The sequence below is a fragment of the Typopeltis vanoorti genome, chromosome 10 (assembly GCF_054136105.1).
Source record: "Typopeltis vanoorti isolate ZY-2024b chromosome 10, IOZ_Tvanoo_1.0, whole genome shotgun sequence".
In the NCBI taxonomy this organism is placed as follows: Eukaryota; Metazoa; Arthropoda; class Arachnida; order Uropygi; family Thelyphonidae; genus Typopeltis; species Typopeltis vanoorti.
Genome location: NC_143558.1, coordinates 38,030,261 through 38,049,305, shown reverse-complemented (window position 1 = coordinate 38,049,305; position 19,045 = coordinate 38,030,261). Strand labels below are relative to the sequence as shown.

The 19,045-nt window shown below is 33.9% G+C and overlaps 1 protein-coding gene across 1 annotated transcript in view; it reads left to right on the top strand.

Moving 5' to 3' along the window:
• LOC150102348 (poly [ADP-ribose] polymerase tankyrase-like) overlaps positions 1 to 19,045 on the top strand; it is a 1,002,656-nt gene that overhangs the window by 272,007 nt on the left and 711,604 nt on the right. The window contains 2 exon segments of the mRNA XM_090399561.1: positions 7,340 to 7,417; positions 14,662 to 14,825. Of these exon segments, the coding sequence (XP_090255687.1) occupies positions 7,340 to 7,417; positions 14,662 to 14,825 (242 nt within the window).

The following is a 19,045-nucleotide window of genomic DNA, read 5'->3' as shown; positions in this document are numbered from 1 at the left end:
GTTGTTTACTGACCTTGGTTACAGGTTGCTTCCCAAATTTATTACTCTTCAGTAGAAGCTCCAGTTTTGGTTTGTATCAAACTAAAAGCATGTTCAACATGCAGTTTTGTATGTTGAATTCACTGTGCACTCCATGTTTGTTCAAATATGAGAGTATGGTATATACTTATTGACATTTTGGTGGAGATACTGCTGTTCTTCCTAAATCATAGCAGTAAACAGCAGTATTGGAAATATTTTGCACTCATGCCATTTGTGTGTTCAGCAGAGCTACAGAAATGGCATCAGTGCAAAATGTTGCTGATATTGCTGTTTTGTATTAGCATGAAGTTAAACAAGTTGTAGCCGAAAGCAGTGGTACTTTTGCAACAGTGTAGCAGAGTCCTCATGTAAGTATAAAATTAATTTTCTCGCATCTTAGTGTTCCACAAATAAGTGTGTGTGGCATATTTCATTAAGGTGATTTTTCTGTAGCACAATTGGAGGTTCAGCACTTCAAATATGGAGATCATACCCATTATCTAAGTGTCATATTTTTACATTTAAAGCCAACGGTTAGAAATGAAAGAGGTATAGGAAGATAATTTTATGTAAAATTAGATGTTGTTGGACAGTTGGGCACACTATGCCACTGTTTCTCATCTGTATGGATTACATTATGGAGAAAATAGTATTTGCCTGATATCAAAATTTGAGATGATATTTACCTCAGCTCTTTAATTTTTATACAGATTTTTACTTTAGTTAAGGAATCCTGCATAGTTGTGCTGGATGCTATAAACAAATCCACTATAATTTATGCAGGCTTCTTTAACTAAATTAATAATTCTTGTAATATATATCATAAAAATCAGCAATAAAAAGAGAAACATGAAAATAAGCAGTATAAAAATGCGCTTGGATAAAAGATTGTACAAGGATATAATTGGCTAGTATAATTTAACTTAGCCTGTAGAGAGAAAGGGGGGGGGGGACTGTTTAACTGCTGCATTCCTAAAAACTTTTTTTTCACTTGGTTGCAAAGTCAATTATACTTGTGTGGTTATATTTTTGTCATCATCATCATCAAATTCCTGCCATGTATCCTCAAGGGGTGTACAGGATATGATAGTACTACATGAAAAAAATTACATCATTACTAACTTCTATCTACAATTTTCCTCCAAATCAGTCTGTTACTTGTCAAGACTCCAACATTATCAGATTTTATATTTCTATCGTCTAAGGCACTTTGTGCCATATCAATCCACCTATATCTTGGTCTTCCTCTGGGTTGTTTTGCTGCCCACCTGGCAGAGAACACTTCATTTGCTAATCTTTCCTTGCCCATTCTGTTTAAGTGACCATACCACCTGAGATTAGCTCTGCTAACGCATTCCTGGATGCTGACAATGCCAAGTTCTTTCCTAATATCCTCGTTTTTAATATGATACTGCCATTGATGCCATCTGTTCACGCCTATAATCTTTCTCAGGACTCTCATATCTGTGCTCTCTAGTCTTTGGTCAAGTGTTTTACTTCTGACCCAGCTCTCAGATCCATAAGTTAAAACTGGTTTGAACACTGTCTTGTATACAATTTAGCTATAGTGTTCCGACTAATTTCTCTCTTATTCCATATGAATTTATTTAATTGACTTCCTACCATACCAGCTTTACTGATTCTGTTGTCTATTTCTATATTTAATTTACCATCTTCAGTAAAAATCGTTCCTAAGTAGCTGAAATGTTTAACTTGTTCCACAGGTTCTGAATTCACAACACAGTTGGCATTTTCAATGATTCTGCCTATTTTCATTGTCTTTGTCTTTTTATTGCTGACCTTCATACCATATCTATTACAACAGCTATTCAATTTAGTCAGAGAATCTTGCAGACTTGTAGCGGATTTATTTAGAAGTATAACATCATCCGCATAAATAGCTGACATTAGCATCTCCAATTTTGATATCATGTTTAATACCACTTTCCTTCATAATGTGATCCATATAGATAATGAATAACAGAGGGATACTGTATATCCTCGTCTCACACCAGATTTAACATTAAACCATCTTCCTGTACTTCCTTCAATTCTAACTGCTGACTTACAACTCAAATAAAGACTGGGTATTGCTTGATATAATGCCCCATTGACACCATATAACTGCAGCATATTGAATAGCTTCTCTCTTGGCACCTTGTCATATGCCTTTTCCAAATCGACAAAACTTAAACATAGATCTCTGTTATATTCCCATGCTTTTTCGACTATTTGTCGTAAAGTGAAGATCTGATCCTGACAGCCTCTATTTGGCCTGAATCCAGCTTGTTCACCAATCTTTTCTTCCACAATTCTTCTCAACCATTTCTCAAGTATACTTACATAGATCTTGCCAGGAACACATAGTAGGGAAATACCTCTGTAATTCTCACATTCAGTTTTATTTCCCTTTTTATATATAGATACTATGAGAGCTCTCATAGTACCTATATATATATATAAATATATATATATATATATATATATATATACACTACATAGTACCTATATATTCTGAACTATGTAGTGCAGTGCAGTCACCTTAAGACCTTTATACCACCATACTTCAGCATTTCTGGTTGAATATCATCTATTCCAGCTGCCTTTCCACATTTCAAGCCTTTGATGGCTTTTTCTACTTCAAGTATGGATATGTATTCCTGACAGCTTGCCTGGTCAGTGTTTTTTACCACTGTGCTGTCATCGCTGCTTGTTTCATTTAGCAGTTTTTCAAAGTAATTACTCCATACTTTTATGGAGTAATTATCTTTTCTCCTGTATTCATGTCACCTTTATCATCTCTAACTCCTTTTACAGCACTCTTTCCTCCATTCCTAAGCTTCTTCCACAACCTCCAGAATATTTTGCCACCTTCTTGATATTTATTTTCTATTTTCTTGCCAAAGTCCTCCCATCACTTTTATTTAGCTAGTTTTACACAGTGTTTAGCATTCTTGCATTTGTCTCTATATTCTCCAAGAGCACAAGCTGACTTCTTTGACAGGAACTTTTGATATGCTTTCTTCTTTTCCTTCACTACCTCTTTAACTTCCTGTGTCCACCTGGGAGTTCTTATTTTTTTATCCTTGCAGACAACCTCACCACGTGCCTCTCTGGCAGAATCAATCAGTTTTCTTCAGAGTTTGCCGCTGAATCTCCAAAGTTTGATTCCTGTTCTCAAACTCTTTCATTTTTTCTTCAATAATCTTTGTGTATTTTAGTCTACAGTTCACATCTGAGAGCTGCTCAACTGTTATTCGCTTTAAAACTTTCTTACATGTTATTCTTTTCAATATGAAATTCAATTTTATCCTGCTCAGGACTAAATAGTGATCACTTCCAATTTCAAATCTCTACACTCTGGTGTCCTGCACCAGGGAGAAAACATCACTATCAACAATAACATAGTCATTGAGACTATTCTTATTCCTTGCCTCTTCTCTCCATGTGAATTTGTGCATATTTTTATGTTGGAACATGGTGTTAGTAATAACCAGTCCATGTCCTTAGCAGAAATCCAACAGATATTTGCCATTATTATTAGCTTTGCTCTTTTCTCCAGATTTTCCCAAAATATTTTTGTATGTCCCACAATCATTTCCTACTCTGTTATTTAGGTCCCCAACAAGGACCAACTTTTCCTTTTTCATTGTGTCAGTTGCTTTTTCTAAAGCGTCAAAAAATTCCTCCACTTCTACCTTAGTAGAACCTTCTGTGGGACCATAGGCACAAATAAGTCTCATTTTCTAGTTCCCCATTCTCATATTTGCCCACATTATTCTACTTGATACTGCCTGCCATTCAAAAAGATTAGCCTCATATTTTGTGTTGAATACTATGGCTACTCCTTCTTTTCCTTGATTGTCATTTCCTGAATATAACATTTTGTATTTATTGCTCAGAAAGATCTTACCAGTTTTTGTCTTTTTTTTTTTTTTTGTTTCAGTCACCCCTATTATGTCGATCTGGTACTTATCTAATTCCTCAGCTAGCTCCATTTCTTTGCCATTCAGGCTTCCTATGTTGGTTGTACCAATCTTTAACTCTGGTGCTGTTGAGTTGTGGTTTGTTTTCAGATTTGTTCCAGTAGCTGACTTTTCGCTGTTCACCCTGGTTCTCTGGCGAAAACAACGGGGGCCTTGTTTAATCTGGCGACGCCTCAGCTGGCATGAAATTTTGTCATGTCGTACCATCATTTTTTATTTTGGTTTAACCAATAAGAATACAATTTGGTCTGCTAAATTCCAAATTGCCAGCCCATCCTCGTTTGTTCAGTATCCAAGTAGATACCCAACAGGGTTCACCACGAGAAGGTGAGGATTGGACATTAGGTCAGAAGCCCTGGTTGGTTCTCTGCATTCCTTTAAAGGCTATGTGGAGGTCTCCTCTCAGTTATACAGCTTTGACCCTTAAGCATCCCCCCCCCTATATTTTTGTTTAATCCTTTATCCAAGTGTGAGGAAACAATTTGTATGATGTATCTTCATAGCTAGGCTACTTGTATGTAGAGGCTATTGCCTTCACATCAGTTTCTTAATGTGCTGCGTATTATGTGATATTAATGCAGTTTATATGAATATTTTCTGCAACTTCTGTATACAAGTAGCTTAGTAATAAAAATGCTTCACATATAAACTTTGTTTGCTCACACTTTGATAAAGGATATAACTTCTTGCCAAGTAATTTATATAATTTACTTAGCATGTAGAGAAAGAAAGCATTTCAGCTATTTAGTCAATTTTTAGTGATGACAAATTAAATATGGAAACTGATAATAGAATAAGCAAAACTGGTATCATGGGGAGTCATTTGAATATATTTGTTTGGAATAAGAGAAAAATTAGTCAAAACACTAAGCTGGCAGTATATATGACAATGTTTCGAACCAGTTTTAACTTGCAGATATGAGATGTGAGTTAGAAGTAAAACAGTTGATTAAAGATTAGAGACTACAGAAATGAGAGTTCTGAGAAAAATTAAGGGAATAAGTAGATGGCAGAATCAAAAAAATTGAAGCAAATGATTAGCATTCATTATGATAAATTATGGACATATCTGCCATGTTATTCCATTCTTGAATATAAATAGAAGCTTAATATAAATCATATTAAATTACATTTAATGTAAAGAAAAACTTTAATAGAAATATCTATAATAGAAACAGTAATTACTTTTATCATGGTAGTTGTCCTTATAACTTATATGTGCTTATAACTCAAATGGTTAGCATTCATTATGATAAATTATGGACATATCTGCCATGTTATTCCATTCTTGAATATAAATAGAAACTTAATATAAATCATATTAAATTACATTTAATGTAAAGAAAAACTTTAATAGAAATATCTATAATAGAAACAGTAATTACTTTTATCATGGTAGTTGTCCTTATAACTTACCTTAAAGAAAGCGGAGGAAAGATTAGTAAAACAGGAGTTAATGCTAGAATGGCAAGAAAAAGCCAAGGTGTAAGTGGATTGATGCAGTTAGAAGTGCCTTAGAGTCAACCAGTTGAGTTTAGGTAAAAAACAGAATACGTTGTAAGTCAGTGTGCACAATTTACATTTATGCTGTGATGTTAGAGGAAGTGTTTGTTTTATTTGGGGGAGGTTTTTAATATCTTTATAATACATGCATGCAGTGTGAAGGTAATAGCCAGATTTCTCTTCTCCTCTTTCCTCACCTGTTCATGACTGTGTATTCAAGCAGGATTTTTTGAAGGCTACATTGGGTTTGATTTCCATGGAGAAGAAATTTTTTAGATGCAATTTGCAAATTGTATTTGCATCTCATAGATTATAATAAATTTAGTTTAATCCTTTATCCAAGTGTGAGCAAGCAAAGTTTGCACCTGAAAGTATCTTCAGGATGGTACCTGAAAGTACCTGAAGATACCTTCAGGCGCAAACTTTGTTTGCTCACACTTCGATAAAGGATTAAACTAAATTTATTATAGTCTAACCAAGTGAAACATAACTCTTGTCTAGCTATTTGAAGAACTCGTACCTATAAATGGCCCAGCTATTTAAATTGGACAATTTTTGGGTACAAATTTATTTAAAATTTTTAATAATTATATAGTAATGAATGTAAAGAATACTCACAAATATAGTACAAGGTTCCATATTAACATCCATCATTACAGAACACAACCAACCTTATGAAAAAATGGAATACTTCCAATACTTAGGCTTAAATATAAATAATACTGTAAATGACATAATATTAAGAAAATATAAAGCTCTCAATCAACACTGGAATCTAAGAAATATATGGAAATCACCCCCTCATTACCTTGGAAACAAAAAATTAGGCTTTACAAAGCAACCTCTCAGGCTATATTTTTATATGGTGGAGAAATATGGAAAGTTTTCACCCAAAAAGCAACAAATAGATTTAATACAACCTGCTTAAAACTGTTACTCGGTTACTTTTGAAAGGATCATATTTGTAATTCCACTATTTTAGAAGAGGCAAACCAAAAATCTTTGATTGAAATCCAACACAGATGTCAACTTGATTAACTTGGACATAACTCCTCCATCTCCATACTATGACATCTTAGTTTTATTTATTTAGTTCTGTTTATTTAGTTTGTTTCCCTATTTACAAATTGTAAATTCTATATACAATTTGTATACAGAATAAACCATGATGATGATATAGTAATAATCAGTTTTTGTGATATTATGTAACACTACAGCATACTAGTAACTGCGCAAGCAAAGAGTGCATACCAATACATATTTCCTCCCCCCCCTCCAAAAATGCTCTGGTAACAAACAACTCTTCTTGCTTTGTGGATGAAACATGATCTGCTGAAATATGTCGCATGATCTCAGTGGTTGATATTATATTGTGTTTGTTGGGGAGGGGGAATTAGGAAATATAATCATTATTATAGGAAGTACTTTCACTGATTTGATGAATTCTGTTTAGGAGTTATATTGTTATATTACAATTTGATGGCCATATCAGTCCAACAATCCAACCAGTTGTAGGAATAAAATTAGGAAAAGCAACCAAAAACTATAAAAGCTATTTGACAAATGACTAAATAAATTAACTACATATAAGCTCAAAAAATATGTAGGTTCAGTTTTTTAATTATATCAAGAAAATTATTGTAAAAGATTTATTTTTTGTAATTGGGGGATCATTTCTCTACTTGTTTTTATTAACTTTTTTCCTATTCATGTATCAGTTAGTAAGAAAAATTTAATATAACAAAAATTTGTCATAGTTGATACACACACATTCATAGCTTATCAGTATTCTTTTGTTGAGATATTTTATTTTCATTTACTTTTTAAAGGTGCTTTTGAATGATCGACAGTCTTTAATAAAGTTCCGACCCATATCAGCAACAAAAAAGGCCCTAGAAAATTCCAGGGTAAGTTTCTTTTATAATTTTTTGTGGAGGATTACTTCTAATTTTGAAGATAATTATCCATAGTGATTACAATTTATTGGTGTTAAATTTAACATTGTGATTTCTATGCATATGCAGATTTACAACTTTACATTACTATATGTCATAGTTGCCATTTAATGAAAAGGAGTTTGGATTTTTATTTTTCTCTGCCATTGTGTTTCTTTATCTGTTGTGTGTGTGTGTTTCTTTTAACATTTCTGAGGAATGTAGAAATTGCTCTAGGATTCAAATATGCAAACTTCTGGGATTGATTTATGACTATTTTATGGCTATTTAGCCTATTTTTGTTTAGAAGTTCCCCTTTTTATAATGTCATTGGCTTTTCAATCAGTTTGAGGGCATTACTGTTAGGATATTGCTATCTGTCTTCTTATTCAGCTGCAACCTGGAGTGGCGATATACATTCATCTGCTGTTCGACAGGAGTATGATTGGAAGGAAGGAAGGGGTTTTTAGAAAAGGTGAGGGTAGAGCAATATGGGAGAATTATTAGTGAGACAAGGGGGTATGTGAATCTTTTTTGAAAAACCTGCAGGTATCCCATCCCTTGCTCTCCAAGAAGACAGAGAACCTTCACATGCATTACTAAACCAATCTTGAAATCATCATCAAATTCTTGACATGAACCCTCAAGGAGTGTACAGGATATTATAGTACTACATGAAAAATTTACATTATGAACTTCCTATCTACAATTTTCCTCCAAATCAATTGTTACCTGTCAAGACACCAACATTATTAGATCTTATATTTCTGTCTTTTACGGCACTTTTTATTGCTGTATCAATCCACCGATATCTTCGTCTTCCTCTGGGTCTTTTCCTGCCAACCTGGCAGAGAACACTTTTTTTGCTAATCTTTTCTCTCCCATTTTGTTTAAGTGACCATACCACCTGAGATTAGCTTTGCTAAAGCATTCCTGGATGCTGACAATGTCAAGTTCTTTCCTAATATCCTTGTTTTTAATATGATATTGCCATTGATGCCATCTGTTCATGCCTCTAATCATTCTCAGGAATCTCATATCTGCAGTCTCTAGTCTTTGGTCAAGTGTTCTACTTCAAACCCAGCTCTCAGATCCCTAACTTAAAATTGGTTTGAACACTGTCTTGTATACAGCTAATTTAGTGTTTTGTCTAATTTCTTTCTTATTCCATATAAATTTATTTAGTTTCCTTCCTACCATACCAGCTTTGTTGATTCTGTTGTCTATTTCCATATTTAATTTACCATCTTCATTAAAAATTATGCCCATGTAGCTGAAATGTTTTACTTGTTCTTTAGATTCTCCATTCACAATGCAGTTGATATTTTCAATTCTTCTGCCTATTTTCATTGTCTTTGTCTTGTTGTTGCTGACCTTCATACCATATCTATTACAACAGTTAAACACACCAGTTAGTAAGGGAATCTTGCAGACTTATAGTGGATTTATTTAAAAGTGTAACATCATCTGCATAAAGCAAAGAGCTGATATTGACATCCTCAATTTTGATATCAGGTTTAATACCACTTTCCTTCATAATGTTACCCATATAGATAATGAATAATGGAGGGAATAATGTACATCCTTGTCTGACACCAGATTTTACATTAAACCATCTTTCTGTACTTCAGTTCTAACTGCTGACTTACAACTCGAATAAAGACTAGGTATTGATTGATATAATGCCTTATTGACACCATATAAATGTAGCATTTTGAATAGCTTCTCTCTTGGCACCTTGTCATATGCCTTTTCTAGATCTTCTAAACTTAGATCTGTATTTTTGTTATATTCTCATGATTTGTCAACTATTTGTCGAAAAGTGAAAATCTGATCCTGACAGCCTCTATTTGGCCCGAATCCAGCTGGTTCTTCACCAAGCTTCCCTTCCACAATTCTTCTCAACTGTTTCTGAAGTATACTTGCATATATCTTACCAAAAACGCTCAGTAGAGAAATACCTCTATAATTCTCATATTCAGTTTTATTTCCCTTTTTATATATGGGCAGTATGAGAGCTCTACTCTAATCATCTGGAATTCATCCCTTTGTCCAGGGCTTCTGAACTATGCAGCGCAGCTACGATAAGACTTTTATACCTCCATTGAGCATTTCTGGTCGAATATTATCTACTCCTGCTGCCTCTTCACATTTCAGGCTTTTGATGGCTTTTTCTACTTCAAGAATGGATATCCGTTCTTGATTACATGTCTGAGTGTTTTTTACTGCTGTACCATCATCAATGCTTGTTTCATTTAGCAATTTTTTGAAGTAATTACTCGATACAACAATGATATCTTTTTCACCAGTTTTCATGTCACTTTATTATTTCTAATTCCTTTTACAGCACTCTTTCCTCCATTTTTTAGCTTCTTCAACAACCTCTAGAATATTTTGCCACCTTCTTGATATTTATTTTCTGTGTTCTTGCCAAAGTCTTACTATGACTTTTGTTTAGCTAGTTTTGCACAGTGTTTAGCTTTCTTACATTTGTCTCTGTATTCTCTAAGAGCACAAGCTCAGTTATTTGCTAGGAACTTTTGATACGCTTTCTTCTTTTCCTTCCCTGCATGTTCTAATTGCCTGTGTCCACCATGGAGTTCTGATTTTTCTATCCTTGCTGACAACCACACCTCATGTCTGTGTGGCTGAATCAATCAGTGTTTTTTTCAGGATTTGCCACTGATTCTTGAAGGTTTGGTTCCTGTTTTCAAACTCTTTGTCATATTTTATTGAATAACATTAGTGTATTTTAGTCTCTACGGTTTACATCGGAGAGCTGCTCAACTTTTATTCGCTTTAAAACCTTCTTACATGTTATTTTCAGTTAGCAATTTAGTTTTATCCTACTCAAGACTAAATGGTGATCAGTTACAATTTTAAATCCTTTGTACACTCTAGTGTCCTGCACTAGTGGAAAAATATCATTATCAACAACATCATAGTCAATGAGACTTTTCTTATTCTTTGCCTTTTCTCTCCATGTGACTTTGTGCAAATTTTTTTGTTTGAACGTTGTGTTAGTAATAACCAGTACATGTCTTGAAATACAAGGTGTCAATTTCAAGCACATCGTCTACTGTTATTAATGCTTTATTTGACCAAGATTCCACCAATAGTTGTGGATGTACATATCATCTTATGTAAACATATATTTCTTTGTTATTAAACCCGTTTACTCTATAATATATGTTGTTGTAGTTGTTCAGTACTTCTTTTTTTCCCCTACTTTACTGTATATGAGAAATATGACTTTTAAATTATCTCAACTTTGGTATCTCTTCTGGATCTGGCTCACACTGATGAGACCTCAAAGTCAAAGGGGCCACTACTGGTCTGGATAGTGGCCCTTCCCATAATGCATAGCATGATACACATCTGAAAGGATGTGCATGCTTAGCAGTAAGCTGTAGTAAGGCAATTAAAGTGATGTCATTAACCTAAATTTACAAGTAGCCTATTTGTGAGATATCAAGGATAAAACAAGAATATAATTTCTTGTTATTTTTAAGTTAATGTTTTATTGCCTTTTCTTAATATTTAGCTGGTAGACCGTCAGAAAAACCATTATAGGTTTGATTCTGGTCTCATCTAGTGCAACTTTTTTTTTTTTTTTTACCAAGGCAAAATTTGAAAATGGGAAGTATATAATTAGGCTACTTCCATATAGAATCTTTTGAGTATCTATCACATTATTTTCATACCAATAATGCACAGCACTTCTCATTCCTGCACATTATGGAAGGGATCACTGCCCAGATTGGTTTCAACCTTTATTGAGGCCCTCATCAGTGGGAGCTAGATCTGTCAGAAATGCTGAGGGTAACATAGAAGTCATTTTTCGTATGCAATATGGTATAGCATTTTATATATGTAAGTAGCAAAATGGTGTTTTATCATATTATTAAATACAGGTGCCTGGTTAGTGACCCTCCCTATTCATGCATAGCATTATATACATATTCAAAAGGAAGTGTGCTGTGCATTATCAGATACTAAAGTCATAGGTAAAGTCAACAACCTCTATATACAAGTAGTCTAGTTGTGAAGATTCTGCATATGCAAACTTTTTATTCATATTTGGAGAAAGGACAGAGACAAGAATATATATAATTTGTCAGATGAAATTTACTTACTGACCAAGCAGAAAGTTTCACATTATCTTAGAGTATATCCATATATTTATTAGATGCTTTTGAAATTTTGTCATTCAATTCCTAGACACCTACTTCGATAATTTGGGTCATGTTTTATTTTAAATGAAAGTAAAGATTTATAGTGAAGTATCATATCAAAATTAGCATTTTAAAATGATATGACTCTTTCACTCATTAGTATAACGATCACATTTAACTTCCTCGGTGACATTATGGTACAGACTTTGAGCATCAATTTGTTTGAGAATGCTGTATGTTCCATTATATGATGTGAGCCATGCATTCTGAGAATACTCATCGAATGCACCTTTGTGTCAGTAGAGCAAAGGTGCAAAAGAATGAAATAAATAGTGGTTTACTGACTGTTTCCTCCGTTACACATCAGGAGCAATATAGGACTTTCAAGCATACGCAAGCGGCATATGGATATGGAAATGATTAGATCCAAAGTCACAAAGAGTACATATGTAGGGTCCATGAAATGATCTGCAAGAGCTCATTGTCCCATAATTGTCGCCTCAGATGTATTTTTATGTTGTGTTAGATGGATCAGGGTTTCCCAAATTGTGTTCTGTGGAAAGTGAATAAGTGTTCTGTGATGTTAGTGATCAAGATCTCGACAAGAACTGTTGATTGACGCTAAAACGAGCATCGTACCACGACAGAGTACGAAGTTATACTGTGGAAGTTTCTGAGGCGCGGTGGATTGCACAAAAAATGGCAGAGCTCCCACTGCCACCTGCGGGGCTTGGTGCGCTATCTGAAGGTCACTGATGAATCTTTATTCCCTCAGCTATCGAATGATATGTTTGGTTTCACTACCTTTAATACTTTAGAAATTATTAAGCCAAACCTTATCGAATGATTTCTTTACACTCAACTTTTTGTCCCGTACCCCCTAGTACTGTTCTGATTTTAAAGACGTATTCACGTCAAAATCTTTTGGCAAATTGGCAAGCATTCTCCATGCCTTACTTAAAAGAGAATTACTTCAACTCCTTGAACAATCTGTTCAAGGAGTCTTCTGAGTTCATTTGCTCAACAGACACACTAAACAAAAACCAAGGAGTGATTCTTCATGCCATTTGGAAGTCATTAATTACTATGTGTAATATTTAAGACCTCTCCTACGACAGCAATCACATACAGAGTGTACACAACAGCATACAGACTGCTCGTAACATGCCTAATGATGCATATGATTAAACTATTATTGAGTCTTTTTCAGTTTATAAATATAACAGGTGTTTAGAAATGTTAATTTTTTTATTATTTTTTGCTTATGTCAAATAACTTCCTGAAGATGATGTCAGCCATATAGAGAGTTATATGTTGCATTTTCTCTAACATGTAAAATCTATTTATTGTTAATAATAACAAAAAGTCTACAAGTTAGAACCTGGTTATTTATTAAGATAAAAAGAAAGTTAATTCAGAGAATGAAGCTAAATGTCATAGAAAGACTTCTTGATCTTTGGCAAATTAATGCAGCCGTTAAGGTTAAGGAAGTGTTTCATAGCTGATTCTAAAAATACTCTCTCAGATCTATTAGACCAGTTGGTGGTAATTGTCTTCTTCCGTTTAATCCTGTGTGCAGGAGTACCCTGACTATTTTGTTTAAATGCATAAAATTAATATATAAACTCAATATTAGTATATGTAAAAAATTAATATGTAATTAATAAATTTTGTTTTTCTATTTATATACCATGAAGCACTGTTTTGAGTAGATCACTATCTTATGACTATCTGTTCATATGCTACAATTGCCCATACCATATTTACTTGAATATAACTCGCACTCTTTTCTCCAAAATTTAAGTTAAACAATCTAAGTGAAATTTTCCAATTTCCAAGAGTATAATATGAAATTACTCAAATATAAGGACAAAAATGGAAATAAACAACAAAGTTCTATAGCAGATCATCTTTTCAATATTTAGGCTGTGCCCTATCATTGGACTAGACAATAGAAAATAAATTACACAGATGTCAAAGAATAAGTTGAATAGTACAAGAGATACTTAAGAAAAGAAACAGAACAGACAAATTTTGCCAAGTAACGGATGGCAGTAAACTGTACTATATGACATAGTATATTTTTCTCTGTTTATGGTACTCAGCTGACTGAATATCATACCTGTTCTCCAACCAGCAGACTGTCAGTTCAAATTCCAGTGTGTGTTGTCTGAGAGAGAGAGAGAGAGAAAAAGAATGTCTTTAGGTTAAAGTCAAATTTTGTTACTCATTGCAAGATCACCACTCTACCTATGGGAAGCATGAAGTGTTAGCATGGAAGTTCCACATTTGGTTTCTAGTGGGGTTTCTTAATTATCTAAACTTTATCACATCTGTAGCCTGTTCTACTCACAGAAGGTTTACAAGTTTTCATGGGTCTGGAGTTAAAAAAAAAAAAAAAAAAAAATGACCTGAGTCATGGGAACAGTATGTAATGAAGACAAACAAAATGGAAATAGATGACTCTTAGTTTTGATAAGTGTGGAAGATCATGCAAGAGAAGATAGATTAAGAAATATGTTGATATTAAAATGAAACTGTTCCAGAGAAAGTTATAGAGACCAAAATGAATTGGAAAGAAAAAAGAAAAATAGCAAAGAAATGAAGGTGTAAACAAATATGGAAGTTTAATAAGAGAAGGAAAGATTTAGAAAAACTGACACTGAGGTTATGAATTTGAAGCTAGAACCAAAGAAATTAATTCCCAGTTAGAGGGGTGGGAAAAAAGCTTGGCATATATCGTACAGAATGCTGTTTTGGCCAAGCTACATAGTTTTCATTAACCTAGTTTTAAAGTAATTAATTCTAGTTACTTTGTCTGCTAATTGTATGCACTGTTATTAATAAATGTTCCTCACATCCTAGATGTGATTTGTACCAAGGACTTATGAAACAAAGGATAATTATTATTTAGAAGTAGGTATTCTTGTAACATTCTACGCTTTTTTTTTAAAATAAAGATATATCAGGTTGGAATAGTTAACATTTAGCATAAAATTCACTCTTGTTGGGTATAGAATTCACTTTTGTGCTGTATTTCAGATAACACCATTGCACTGTGCTGCTATTAATCCTAATCCACATTACTTAGCAACACTTTTACCTGTTGTACCTGAGTATAATATCCCAGATAATGATGGATGGAAATTAATTCATTATGCTGCTGTCTGCAAAACTACAGGTCCACTAGAGCTGTTGCTTTCGAGGTACGTGTTTTTTTCAGCCAATGTTTATTTTCAGTTTGTTTTTTGGATATTATAACTAGATTGTATACTTTTAAAGTTTACTTTAGATGGCTTAGATTTCATTAAGACCATTTTTATCTTTCTATAAAATATACACCTTTTATATTAATGTATAAAAATGCATGAAAAACTATTACAAAAGTTAGAGCAAATGGGAATGGATATGAAGCTGGTGTATAGATGTGGATGGGTTGCTGACTGATGGACAGTCACTAGAGAGTAGTATATGGTGGAGTGGAATATAGGAGAAGTGAGTGACCAGTGGAGTATCTCAGGATTCTGTACTAGGACCACTATATCAATGATATAGGGAAGATATTCAGTTGTTTGCTAATGATGCAAAATAGAGAGAGCAATAGCTGATAAAGAAGATGTAGATGTCCTGCAGGATGATTTAAATAAATTCCCCCATTATCCCTATTAGTTGGGGATAATGGTGGCAGAAAGTTGAAGTTCGGGGTGCATATCGTAAAAGTTGGTAAAATAGCTCAAAGGATTACTTGGATGTTGAAAAATATGCTATCAAATAAAGGTAATAAAGGTATTATCCTATTTATAAGGCTGCGATTCAGTTGCATTTTGACTACTGTGCATAGATGGGGCTTAGGTGGTGGTGGTGGTGGTAGAGAGTATTCAGAGACAAGTGACCAAGCTGGTGACAGATCTGTGGAATGCTCCTTATGTGGATTGCAATATTTAGTTGATAGATAGAAAAGAGATGTGATGCAAACATGTTAGGGTTTTATAAGGTTGATACAAAGGAAAATGTTCAGTATGTGACAAATATAGAACTCTGGGTCATTCGTGAAAGTTGTATAGGAGTGTGCTTAGTAGGGTTGTTTGGACTAGATTTTGCATGCAGAGTGGTGAATGGATTGCTAGAATTAGTTGTGAGTGCTCTGACAGTGAATGAGTTTAAAGAGATATATGGTATGTTTTGTGTGTATAAAAGTTGGTGTGGATCTCCCAACTCCATGGAGATACCCGTATAATACTAATAAGTTTGTTTTCATATCATTTTGAGGTCATTATTAGAAGTATATAAAGTGTATTGCAATTAAATATAACCAAAAGTTCCTAAGATTTTTAATAAGATACATGTAAAGTGTATTGCAATTAAATATAACCAAAAGTTCCTAAGATTTTCAATAAGATACATGTATATTGACTAATATGCCTTTGTTGATACTCTATATTAGCTGAATTTTGAGTTTGTTCAAGTATTATCATTTTAACTTGCATTTTTTTATATAAACATAGTTTATATAAAATGATTTTCATTTGTGAAAGTGATGTGATTTTGAGTTGTGAAAAAACAGAATGGCAGTTCTACTATTTTTAGTGGCAATTCTAAGGACACTATTCAGAAAGTATTCCCATTTAAAGATACCCACTACAGGTTGTAAATGTTAATGCCATAGATGGTTTTAAGGGTCAGGATTTTCCACTCTGGATTCTCCACTCATGCAGCAAAATGGAAGACATTTCCATGTCATGCATGCTGAAAGGAGAGAAAGTGGTAGTTTTGGATTAAATAGATTCACAACAATGTCCACTAACTGTGCCAGCTGACTTTGAAACCTATGGCCTATAGACTGGAGGGTAAAAGTGCTATTCACATGGTGGATCAGGTCATTAAAACTGCTTCTGAGACATTTGAAATATTTGCAGACAGCTGTTGTGATCAGTTCAGACAAAGAAAATGAGGCATGTCCTGTTGAACATCTAAAACATAATTGCCAGCCTGGTTGGCCGAGTGGCTAGCGTATCTGCTCTCCAGCCAAAAGGTTGCAGGTTCGAATCCTGCTATGGGCATGGATGTTTGTGATTGTCTGTGAAAAGTAGTGGTGGTGGTGGGCGGTAGATGTCATTGGTGGATGGAGTGGCGGAGACAGAGAGCTGTGGAGTAAGTGACCTCCCTTGATGAGTCTTTGGACTCCCTGGAGGTGTCAGTAATGATAATAATTCCTTTCTTTGCCTGTGAAAGAGGCAATAATCAGAAAATCATTTTTACCATTACCTCTCAACCAGCAATGTTACTGTTCTTAGACATTTCATGAAAGTTATTCATTAAAAATGGCCAGAAAATTGGTACATATAAAATAATTTGCATCACTATGACACCTTTGATGTTTTCCTTGTGATTTCTTTCATTTTTCAAGATGAAATTGCAGTTCAGGATGGAGATCTGAGGGCATTTCAAAGATTCAGTTAGGGTATTTCATGAAGTATATCTTTGTCATCTTTACACACACACACATAAAAAAAAGAAAAAAAAGAATTAAAATAAAAACAAAAACTGAAAGTTCATGAAATTAGAATGGAATGACAACAGACTTTACAGAGTGCTATTTTATACTGATGTCGAACCATTCAAAGATATTATTACGAACCGTGATGCATACTATAAACATAGTATTCGTTCTTTCATAGTTACCCAGTGATCAGCATTCATTTTTGAAAATTATGTAAATGACCACTGTGTTATAGTAAAATTTATTTCAGTTTAATATAAATCAGAATAATCACCTATTGTTTTATATAGATGGTGTAATCCTTACCAAGTACCTCAAAAAAGGTGAAACTGTTTTAGAAGCAATTTATTCGACAGATCTGAAGGAATTGAAGGAGATACTGAAAGTAAAGTGCTGCAGAAGCATGTTGTTTTTGCGGGACGGTGCACCAGCTCGCACTGTTCACAAAACCTAACAGACAATACACAACTTGGGCTTCCAGTATCTGCCTGACCCACCCTATTTGTCAGACCAGACCTGGTTGCACCTGTAACACTTGAAAGGATCAAAATTTACCACAGATGATGAAGTTATGTTTGCAGTGGAGGACTGGTTTGTGCAACAAAGGAAAGACTTTTATCTCAGAGGATTGCAAATGATACGGCAGCTTTTGTAACAAGTGCATAACACGTCATGGAGAATATGTAGAATAATGTGCAAGTTACATGTTTCTATCTCAATTCCTTCATGGTGATTATCACAAATTTTCAGCACACCCCTTGTAGTCTCTATTTAAGCTGTAAGTCAGCAGTTAGAATCGAAGGAGGTACAGGATGAAGGTTTGATATTAAATGAGATGTGTGACAAGGGTGCACATTATATCTATTGTTTTTCATTATTTATATGGATCACAGTATGAAGAAAAGTGGTATTGAATCTGATATCAGGATTGATGTTAATTGTAGCTCTTTACTTTATGCAGATGATTGTTACACTTCGGAATGAATCCAGCACAAGTCTGCAAGGTTGTTTGACTAAATTAAATAACTGCTATAATAAATTTGGTATGAAAATCAGCAATAAAAAAAAAACAAAGACAATGAAAAAAGGTAGAAACATTGTAAACCTCAACTGTATTCTGAATGGTGAACCTAGAGAACAAGTAAAACATGTTAACCGCTTAGGCATAATTTTTAGTGAAGATAGCAAATTAAATATGAAAATTGTAACAGAATTAGTGAAGGTGGTATGATAGGAAACCAGCTGAATAAATTTACATGGAATCAGACAAAAATTAGTCAAAAGCACTAAATTAGCTGTATACAAGACAGTGTTCAAACCAATTTTAACTTAAGGGTCTGAGAACTGGGTTAGAAATAAAACACTTAATCAAAGACTGGAGATCTCTGATATGCGAGTTCTGAGAAAAATGAGTAGTGTGAACAGATGCCATAATTGTAGTATCACATTAAAAAATGAGAACATTAGGAAAGAACTTACCATTGTTAGCATTCAGGAATGTGTTAGCAGAGGTAATCTCAAGTGGTATGGTCAGTTAAATAGAATGGAAGAGGAAAGATTAGCAAAATAAGTGTTTCTTTGCCAGGTTGGCAGAAAAAGACTCGGAGATAGGCTAAGATGTACATGGATTAATACCGTAAAAAGCACCTCAAAAGACAGAAATGTGAGCTGATGATGCTGGAGTTTCGACAGATAACAGATTAATTTGAGGAAAACTGTTGATTGGAAATTAATTAGTAAATGGTGCAACTTTTTCATGTAGTACTATCATAATTATCCTTTGCACCCTCTGAGGGCACATTCAAGAATTTGATGATAATGATAAGCAGAATTTTGTATGATAAAAGGAACAAATACCTTTTCAATCAATTTAGTGTAATCTATTAAGAGCTTGGTTTGCTTTACCAAAATTGTTAAATTTAATTT